At 39.0% G+C, this 11337-nt stretch overlaps 1 protein-coding gene across 1 annotated transcript; it reads right to left on the bottom strand.

Moving 5' to 3' along the window:
- On the bottom strand, positions 1–11062 carry ubiad1 (UbiA prenyltransferase domain containing 1). The gene is made up of 3 exons (XM_061736649.1): positions 10888–11062; positions 5182–5803; positions 1–1352 (listed from the first exon to the last, which is right to left on the bottom strand). The coding sequence occupies exons 2-3, from the start codon at positions 5744–5746 to the stop codon at positions 865–867; spliced, it is 1053 nt and encodes a 350-aa protein (XP_061592633.1). The 5' UTR covers positions 5747–5803; positions 10888–11062; the 3' UTR covers positions 1–864.
- Between the last annotated feature and the right edge of the window lie 275 nt (positions 11063–11337).

Here is an 11337-nt window from a genome sequence, read left to right as displayed (position 1 = left end):
TTGAAAGAAACATGAGAATACTCCTTTAATTACACAAGTTTCAGGTTAAAATGTTGCATAAAAAGTATTTCCCAGCTTTGTTAACTGTAAACATTGAGCCTTGAGACAATAGATGCTATTCTTTATAATCCTGAACTCATAAGTCATAAATATGGGCTTGGAGGCTTCTCTTAGACACCAGTATAACAAAATATGTTGCTCATTGTTCTGCAGCTCAAAGGAAATAAGAGTAATAAATCCTAAACTGCTCAGTAACTCGGTGATCTAATCAAATATGCCGTATAATCTTGTAATATCCTACAATTAATAAAATAAAGTCAATAATTCTGAAACCTTTTTATATGTGTAAAACACAAATATAACAACGTGGTTCTTTAGCTTTACAGTCAGCAAATAAAATATTCTCATCTTCAACCAAAAAGTAAAACATGGCAGTTAAGCATCAGTGAGTTTTAATACAATTACATAAATACTTTGTCTGTCCAAAAAAAAAGTGACCAAATTGAAATACTTGTACCATATAGACATAACAAATTACATGTTTTTAGAAGCCCACGTTATGCATTTAAAGCTACTGATATGTAATCAAGGTTCATGATTTTTCCTCAAATGATGAAAAAGTCGGCCACAACTTCAAAATGAGAGGTCTTGCGTTTACCAAAACATTTTTCAAGGGCTTATTTCTGCAGAGAAAGCGGTCTGATTAATTAACAGAGGGGCGACTAAACTAAAGCTGTTCAGATCATAAATTAAACAATAATTTAAAGCCAGCAAAAAGCCTTCAGATAAGCCTTGTACAAATACACTGAAGGACATAAACTAATTTGTAGTAAAACAAACTTTCAAAATAGCAAATCTAATCAATCACAGTAATGGCAAGCTACCAGGAGGAGCCAAAATGATCCCGAAGACGTAGAAAAGTCCCATGAGGAGGTTGAGCTTGGCTGTTTTCTGGGGGATCTTGGCGTAGCATCGACTCCTAAACTGCTTTTCCAGGGGGAAGGCGATGGGCAGAGTGAGCAGCGGCAGCGCCATGCTGATGGTGTACCGGGTAGCCAGGATGCAGAAGAGCACGTAGGGGACGAAGAGGAGGAGGTTGTAGAGGCAGTAAGACAGCGTCGGGCCTATGAGGATGGCCAGGGTGACGATGCCGGCCTGCTTATCCGAGTCCATGTCTCTGGTGTTGTTGCTGTGGAGGATGGCCTCCGTGTTGAGAGCCAGCGGCACGGCGTACACCAGAGGCAGCACCGACAGGTAGCCCACCTGCACGGCGTGGGCAAACATGACCGCGAGAGGGCCGAAGGTGATGAGGATGACGACGTCTCCCAGCGCCACGTACTTGAGACCAATGCCTGGAGAGAAAAGAGGAAAACCGGAGGAAGATGATTTCAACCTTGTGATTTTTTTTTCATTTCATTTCATTTATTCCATTCATGGTATATATTCTTAATAGGGCTGTTCGATTAATCGATTTTAAATCGTAATTGCGATTATATAATTAGAACGATGTTAAAACGTGAAAATCGTAAAAATCGATTTTTCACTTTTTTTTTTTAATGATTGATACCATATTAATGATTGCTGGAAATACCTCTCAATACCTGCGACAAGTGCCCCATCGGAGAGGCTCTTTAGTGTAGGAGGGGGCGTTGGAACATGCCACCGGTAGACCGGCTCGTGTTCCTTGCAAAAAACTTGCAAATGTGAATAGCAAATGTAATGACTGACATTACACACCTCTACCTCCTTCATGGGTTGCATTATTATTTAGCATGCAAAGACCCAGTTTAGTTTAATTAGAAAATATCTTGTTTTATTTAATTGGAAATATAACTTACTGTAGGTTTGCAAGTGCTGATTTGCTGATTTTTTTTTTCAGAGATAAAACTTTATATTTTATTATATTTTTTGAAACTTTTTTTCAACTTATTTTACAGAGTTTTGCACTTTATTCATTCATTTTTGGTTTAATAAAAGCAAAGTTTGCACTTAAAGCCCAATGGGGCAAATGTTCAATAAAAAAACAGCATATTTGAAATCATTTCTTTGCCTTTTGTCAATTCACAAAATAATCGTAATCGTAATCGAAAATCGGATTTTGAGAGAAAAAAATCGAGATTTTATTTTGGGGCAAAATCGAACAGCCCTAATTCTTAATAATGTTGTACAAAATTCCATGAAGTACACATTATCACCATGAAAGAAAAGGAGCAGGAAGAAGAAAACTTATGATACCTGCCCCTCTCTGTTAATACCATTACGTTGACTTACTGAACACCAATCTATCTATACACATATTTATAACAAGAAAACAAACAAAAATACCACTCTCCTATCTATTTTTTTCTCTTTCTCATTCTTCTTTTTTGTAGGCACTTATCTTTTCTTTTTTAAACATTTTCTTAAGCCGATACAAAATTTTTGTAACTGTTCTGGTAACGATCTATTTTTTGCTTTAAACCTTATTTTTAAAGTTTGAAGTTCAACTATATCCGCCATTTTCAACAAACCTGCCGAAATAAATAATCTGTTTGATGGTTCTCTGATGCCTACCCTGTGAATGACTCTCACTGCTCTTTTCTGTTCATAGCTGCATCAAACAAATCCAAAAAATATAGTAAGAATATCAGTTTTTACAGTTTGGTTCGTACTCGGAAGTCGAGAGGTTAACTGTTGTCAGGAACACATGAAAGGAGTGGGATTGTAAGATGCTGTGACTTCATTTCCAGAGTCCAAGTTAAACCTACAAATTCCCTGAATCCTGCAATTCTGACGATACGGATCCAAACATAAGCCAGTAGACCATCCCTGCTTGTAAAACAGTTTTCAAAGCTCTGCATTCCTGCGCTACAATGGAGGGTTCCTGTTACCGATTTAATTACACCCTCAGTGTCTCCTGAAAAAAATAAAATAAAACATGTCCACTCACTGAAAACAGAGGTAAAATAGCTTAAACAGATTATGCAGGACGACACGCTGCGAGAGGAATAACTTTTACAGCGATGCTGGAATTCACCAGGGCATTTTTTTCTTTTTTTCCACAGCTATCGGTAAAATACTTTCAGATAAATCACGTACATTAAATTCCAAAAGAAAGCTTGAACTGTGCAAACAACCATGTTTTCATTGGATTAAAAAAAAAAAATGAAATGAAATTATGAAAAAGGGAAAAGCACATTTTGAAAATATGCATTTGATTTTGTGAACATTTGACTTGACTGATGACGGGAACAAGCGACTTCCACTTCTGCAAAACACATTTGACTGATACTGGATGACATGAAAGAATATGCAACTTATCTTACTGAAAAAATACTCCAGTCCCTTTTTTCTGTTGTTATTTTTATTAATATTTTGAAGTTTTGCGTGTTCCCCATCAAGCCGTTTCTGGTTAGCCAGGATTCCTCACTACTATCACCGTCTGCGAGGCTACACAGAATAATGGCCTGTTCAGACTGCAGGCAAAAGTGGCCCAAATCTTATCTTTTGGGGGTCAAGTGACCAGGTCAGACTTTTTCAGGAGTAGTGTGAACACTCAAATCTGGCCCAGAGCTGTTTTCTTTTTTTTTTTAAATCAGATCCGGCCCACTTCTATATGTGGTCCTGAATCAGACCCAGGTCGGATCTTTTTCGATGTGGCCGCAGTGTGAACAGTCAAGGCGGATTTGATGTGACTTTTACCTCAATCTAGGTCGACATTTGTCACTGTTTATCCCTTCCATAGTTCCAACCCGTTGCCTTTGCCCTCTTTGTTATTGTTGTTCTGCTCATGCGGGTCAGTTCTAAACTGCAAACAGTTCACACTGGATTTGATATAGGCCACATTTTAAAATGTGATGTGAACAGCCAAACAAGAAAATCAGATCTGAGGAAACTATCTGAATTGAGCATTAAGACCTGCAGTGTGAACGGGGCCTAATTCATTCACACAAAACAAGTTAATTCTACTCAATAAAATTTGACAAGATATCGGACAGGCCTTTAAAAAGGCATGACAGTGTCCAAGACTACAGGACTGTCTCAGAAAATTAGAATATTGTGATTTTCTGTAATGCAATTACAAAAACAAAAATGTCATACATTCTGGATTCATTACAAATCAACTGAAATATTGCAAGCCTTTTATTATTTTAATATTGCTGATCATGGCTTACTGCTTAAGAAAAATCAAATATCCTATCTCAAAAAAATAGAATATTCTGGGAATCTTAATCTTAAACTGTAAACCATAATCAGCAATGTTAAAATAATAAAAGGCTTGCAATATTTCAGTTGATTTGTAATGAATCCAGAATGTATGACATTTTAGTTTTTTTTAAATTGCATTACAGAAAATAAAGAACTTTATCACAATATTCTAATTTTCTGAGACAGTCCTGTATAGATGTAAAGATTGCACAAAAAGTAAGGACATTTATGTCTGTTAGATTATTTCTATAGTTAGATTATTAGATTATATCTTTTTTGTAACGATGCTTCTTGGCATTAAATGTTACACCATTGGAAAGCCTGTTTATTCCCCTTTTAAATGATAACATATTTGTAGGGAACCTGCATTTGTGGGATGAGCAGCAGAGCCGAGGATCCGGGTTGGACCCATGAAAAAGGTAGCAAATTTTCTCTGCCAATGCCAAACAGCTTATTTTGCTTTTACTATGGACTCTTGTTTCCAGCTTCTGGTACCCCTGGTTCTCCCCAGTCGGGTGCCTGAGTGACACCTGATTGTAAAGGAACGTTATGAGTCCAGATTCTGCCTATACCAGTTCGATCGTAGGGTCAAAGTGTGGACAAGACATGGAGAATCCTGATCCCTGACACAATGTTAACTTTTTTTGGTGGAGGCAGTGTGATGGTGTGGGCCGGGATCTCCCTCACTGGAAAAACAAGCCTCTTCATCATTGAAGGCCATCTCAATGCAGAGATATTGAGATGAGACTCTGCAACCAGTATGTCCACAGTCTTGGACCAAACTCTAACCTCCAAGATAACCCTGCTCGCCCCCACAGAGCAGGTTTATCATTGACTCGGTAGTAAACTCCCAAACACAAATTTTCTTACTTTTTGTGCTAAATTTTAACATGTTTTGCTCAATTTACTGCCATATTCATGCTAAACATGCTCTGATTTGTGTTTAAATTGACTGAGCAATTCCAAAAAGAATAAAGTTTATTTTATACTCACCTCCGGTGTATAAAAAGGAGCTGGAAAGTCCCCCAAAGTAAATAAGGGCTAAGTGCTCCAGCCTTAGTGTTGACAAGAAGAAGAGCAAAGTGGCACACAAGCACCCCAAAGAGTATAACAAAGCACCAAACATGACAACATCCTGCGGCGCCAAGATTTCATCCACAAGAGTCCTATCGTCACTTTTCTTGTGATCAATTCCTTTAGAGAAGTCATAGTAGGTGTTCACGAGGTTTCCTGCCCCGTGGACTACGAGCACGGCCACCGCGCACACCAGCAGGATGACCAAGTCCACGGAGCCCTCCAGCTTGTAGGCCAAGGTGCTGCCGAGGGCCACGGGGATGAGCGAGGCGCTGAAGCTCCACGGTCTCAGGGCCAGCACGTACGCCGCACACTTATGTTGGCCCTCTGAGGCGACGCGGGCCATCCTCGACATGAGGGCAGTGGCCGCGGGTCCAGTTTGTGTCGAGGAATTCAGACCGGTCTGCCACTGCTGGCCATTATGACCGTTCGATCCAGACACCACAAATGTTTCCGCCGGGCTTTGCCTCTGTTCTTGAGCCATTCTTCTGCACAGGGTCTACAGAATGAGCAACACTCCCAAAGTACACCTCCGGTGTTCCTGCAGGAGGGAAAACACATTAGCGAGGTTACAAGACGGACACTTGCCGGAGCCACGGCAATAATGATTACAATGCAGCCGAGTATTGACACTGCTGGGTGATAACGCTCTGTAAACACGCTGCTTTCTCCAGTATCAAGGATTTAGAGGAAGTGAACACAGCGGCCTTCAGGGCAAAGCTTTTATTCATAACTCTATATGCAATAAAGTTTAAAAGTCCTCCATGCAAAAGGCCCAGGCTCCAGTCCCACGTGCAGTCTAGGCCTGTGTTGAAAAGATTGATTCTCCAATTTTAAATCGATTCTCATATTAATTCCTAAAAATCGATTAATATGTCTAAAGATCGATTTAAATTTTTTTTTTTTTTTTTTTTTTTTTCATCATTACATTACAACTTTTGGTACTTTTTTGTTTATGCCCAAAAAAGGAATATTTTGTTGGACACGAGAATAACTGGTGCCATGTTTTTGCCTTTAAATATGTTTAAAGGTATGAAAACATTAAAGTTTTCAGTTATAAGTGTGTAAATTGTCTATATTTCTTTGCTTTATATACTGTCTTGGGGTTACATTTGCATAAATGTTAAAAACCAAATTCTCATAAATGTGGGAAAAAATAAAAGCGATTTCTTTCGTACTCTGTTTGCTGCCCTGGATCTGATTGGTAATTCTAGTATTAATATGTTGCATAACTAGACAGTCATATAATTCATGCAACAGCTGAAAAAACAGTTTTATTAACAGTAACCCAAATCAATATCGGATCGAAGCGTGATAATCGATTCTGAATCTTAAGAATCGGAATCGAATCTTGATATTTGAGTCGATCCCCAGGCCTAGTGCAGTCTTTGCTGCAGGTCTTCTTTTTGGCCAGTTTCCTGTCACTTTACAACCCCGGCGCCCCCAAAGAAAAATCTAATTAAAAAAACAAAAGTTGAATTCAATGCAAAATTAAAGTGCCTCAAAATAATATGATCAACCCTAAATATTGCTGACAATCTGTTGTTTTGCTGAGGTGTCCATTGTTTTTCCATCTTTTTTTTGTTTGTTGTCTGCTAAATGTGCGTTTTTGCACAAGGTCATTTTGCCGAATCTAAAGACATATGAAGCCAAGAGAGCGGGAATGACATTTGTATATAAATGCAATATGTTAAAATCAATAAAGACATTGTTGGAAAAAACAAAAAAGAAAGTTGATTACAAACTGCAACCGTGCGGGAGAGGTGAGAGTAACTTAGACTTTTTGCGTGTAATTTTTCTCTGATGTCAAAGGGAGAACATTTTCTGCACCATCATTGCTCACGTGAAACTTGTGACTCTATTTAGCCCAAAGGAGCGACCGCAGTCATCTGTCAGTGTTTTCCCTGTGATGGACCGACGACCCGTCCAGGTTGCACCTGAAGAGCGCCGGGACCGAGTCCAGCTGACCCCTACGACCCTGGATAAGAATAAGCGGGTATGGATAATGATGAATGGATAATCAGGTGGAGGAGTAATCTTCACTCTGTTTGAGGGCTGGAATAAACATAATTTTCTCATCTACTTACTAAACGGATATTTCTTCCTCTAATACACAACTCTAAACATTGCTGTTTATGTTCTACGATGTTATGTTATTCATATATTCAATTCAATTCAATTCAATTTTATTTATATAGCGTCTAATACAACAGAGTTGTCTCTAGACGCTTTCCATATATATTGCGCTCATATATTGAGCGCAGTCACAGTTTGAATATAATTGTACATACAGTTTTAAGACACCCGGACTCCTCTGGTTTCTGGACCTGTTGCACTTTCAGAAAAATGGATTACCTCTTTAAATACGACCCTGTTAAAATGCTTTTAAAGTACCTTTGCGTACTATTGTTGCTTTCTCTGTTTTTAACGTACCGGTATATAAATTAAAACGCCAATTTTTTTATTACCAACATGAAAAATACACATAACAAGCACCTCCCAAATATACACACAACAAAGGGAGGGCATTACAAGACAAAAGGTGGGGTTTCAAAGTGTGTACATAAAAGACACACAGAGTGCATATTATCTACAGTTAAACTGGTATTGGTTGCCAAATATCATAAAAATACATTTTCACCATAAGATTGCAACAAGGAGTGTTTTTGAAAAGATGGGATAGATGGATTATGTATGTCACACCGGAACAACCATCTTTTATCTAATGCTTAAGCTTGGTTTTGTGTCCCTCTCTCCCCTTTTGCTTTGCTTTGTCTTTTTACACCTCTTGTGAAGGTTTTGTAGTAGCATAAAGGTGCACCCAAGCATCCCCGTTCTAGGGAGTTTAGTTCTTATTTAGTTTTTATTTCTTGTAATAAAGTGGAAGGATCTTTTCATCTTTGTACAGTATAATAATAATAATAATAATAATAATAATAATAATAATAATAATGACTTGGATTTATATAGCGCCCTTCTAGGCACCCAGAGCACTTTACAGAGATCATTATTCATTCATACACATTCTCTCTGGTGGTGATAGCTACATTTGTAGCCACAGCTGCCCTGGGGCAGACTGACGGAAGCGTGGCTGCCATATCGCACCTAACGGCCCCTCCGACGACCACCACCAACATTCATACACATTCATACACATTCATACGAGGCAAGGTGGGTAAGGTGTCTTGCCCAAGGACACTACGACAGCAAACTGGGACAGAGCGGGATTCGAACCGCCGACCTTCCGATCATTGGACGTCCCGCTCTACCACTGAGCTACTGCCGCCCCAATATATAGTATATTCTAAGATATACTACCATGTGACTCAACTTTAATTTTTGAGATGGATGTATGACCCCCCCCCCCCCCCCCCCATGAACACTCAGGACTACGAAACAACTGCCTCTTTTAATATCACCACTGTGTCACTTTAAATAAATTCACTTAATTTACTGCTCACTGTTTTTTTAACATATATTTATAAAACTGTTTTTACATACTGCACAAAAAATCTTATCTTTAATGTTTCACCGAGGGAAGTGGGAAACATCCTCTCGATTCCTTGTATGTCTGACATGTGAAGAAACGACAATAAAGCTACTTTGACTTTGATGACGATTGTGAATTGTCAGGATGAGGTACATGTGAACCATAAAAACGTTGGGGAGTGGTAGTCTAGTGGTTACAGAGGTGGGCTTGGGTCTGGAGGACCCAGGTTCGAAGATGGCAACCAAAATATACCACCGTGGGTCCCTGAGCAAGGCCCTTAACCCTATTTGCTCCCCGGGCGCCAGAATAAAGGCAGCCCACTGCTAGATTACTAGCCTAATTAGTGATGGGTTAAAAGCAGAGGACACATTTCAGTGTGTTTCCATGTATACTGACGAATAAAGTGGTTGTTATTATTATTATTATTATTATTGTTGTTGTTGCGGCTTCTCTTTCGACCTTTTGTGAGCCGCTACTGAGCAGGTCAACACAGTCAAAAACAAAAGACAGGCGCGGATCCAGCGTCACTTCCAAGTTGATGCAATTCAATAATAGCGTACCATTTCGGCAGATTATACCGTTACAAAAAGTATCCATCAAAAGACAAAAAGCATCGTAGTATAATTCTGCGATCTGCCCTTTGCAGTCAAAAAACTGTCCCGCTTCCCACTCTCTTCCCTTCAGCTGCAGGTTCATTAATCACTAATCAAATCACTGCAGAAGCTCTGACATCAGAAAGGAGGGGCGCGAAGACAAGGCAACAAACAAAAAATTATTCCTTCTGAACTTATCTGTCCATAATAAAGCTGGGTATCATCACTGACCTCCCGATACGATACGATTCCGATACACTAGGTCCCAAGACGATACGATTTCCGATGCGATACGATATCGATATTCTGGTTACAATAAGGGAATAACATGATCCTTCCACGCGCCACGTCCTGGCCAGAGAAACCCCACCCTGCCTGGTGAAAAGAAGCAGCCTGCTCACTCCTCAAGTAAGGAGGAGACTTGAGCTCAGTGCAGGGCCTCCCGGGGTTGGTAGATGGAGCAATGCCCAGGACTGACTTAGGTAGGAGCACTGGGTGATAAAATGGGGGAAAAAAATCGGGATTAAAAAAAAATATATATATATATTTTTTTTTTTTTTTTTTAAATCGATACTTGGATTTATGTATCGATAATCGTTCCTACACATGCATATCGATATTTTTAACCCACCCCTAGTCCATAATATACAGGACTGTTGTGAATATTGTGATTTTCTGTAATTCAATTACAAAAACAAAAATGTCATACATTCTGGATTCATTACAAATCAACTGAAATATTGCAAGCCTTTTATTATTTTAATATTGCCAATCGTGGCTTACAGCTTAAGAAAACTCAAATATCCTATCTCAAAAAATTTGAATATTCTGGGAATCTTAATCTGTAAGCCATAATCAGCAATATTAAAATAATAAAAGGCTTGCAATATTTCAGTTGATTTGTAATGAATCCAGAATGTATGACATATTTTTTTATTTATTTATTTATTTATTTATTTATTTTTAAATTGCATTAGAGAAAATAAAGAACTTTATCACAATATTCAAATTTTCTGAGACAGTCCTGTATTTAGACTAACCAAGATTAATTTTAGCCTCAACAATTATTATTAAAACCACATTAAAGAGAATTAAAAGAAAAAATTCACTGAAATTGTATTGAATGTAATGTGTGTGTGATTTGTTTGGTTCTAAAAAATCAAATGGAAAGAGGGGGGTTGGTTCTTGGGCAAAACAGAAATGGAAATTCAAAATTAATAAATAAAAAACGCCAAATGTTGTTGCTGCAGACTGATAAGAAGTTCTGTTATCTATAAATTAGTGTTTTTTGGAGATAAAAACTGGCTGTTTGAAAGTGTTATTTCATTTGACAGCCAGAAAGAGCAGCCAAATAAAGTAGTTGAAGGAGGAGAAGGGTTAAAACGGAACCCGGGAGAGACAGGACACCCTGGAGATGAAGCTGAGGATGAAGGAGGTGAGGATGAAGGAGGTGAGGATGAGGATGAGGATGAAGTAACTAACCAGAGATTATGGGATTAGCTCTGCGGGCTAGCCCGGAGCTAATGGCCATGTTTACGTTACCTGCTCCGTCTTCAGCAGCCGACACGTGACCAGCGTCTCACCCACAAACATAGTTCTGCGCCCGCTGGACCTGGTACCGGGACACCCTGTCAGAGGTTACGTGGCAGGGCTGGAGGAGACACCAGTGACTGAGGAACCCCGCTGCACCTGACCATGGACGCCATTTCCTCCGTCACGTGTGTCACAGCGTGTCCGTCCAGGAAACAGCGCACCGCACGAAGGTTCCGCCTTGACGTCACTGCGTGGTTACAAGCATAGACATGTCTATGGTTACAACAAAGAGATCTCTTTCTTGATACACAAATTCTACCCTGCAAAACAATATTTATCTAAATTTAAGAAGGATATAGACGTTAATTGTTCTTTTTGCCAAAAATATCCTGAGACATATTCCCACTTATTTTGGTCATGTGAATTCAGTTATACATTTTGGAGGGACTTCCACAAGTA

This window comes from Cololabis saira, chromosome 12, assembly GCF_033807715.1.
Source record: "Cololabis saira isolate AMF1-May2022 chromosome 12, fColSai1.1, whole genome shotgun sequence".
NCBI classification, from domain to species: domain Eukaryota; kingdom Metazoa; phylum Chordata; class Actinopteri; order Beloniformes; family Belonidae; genus Cololabis; species Cololabis saira.
Note: the sequence above shows the minus strand (reverse complement) of the source record. Positions and strands in the feature narration are given on the sequence as shown.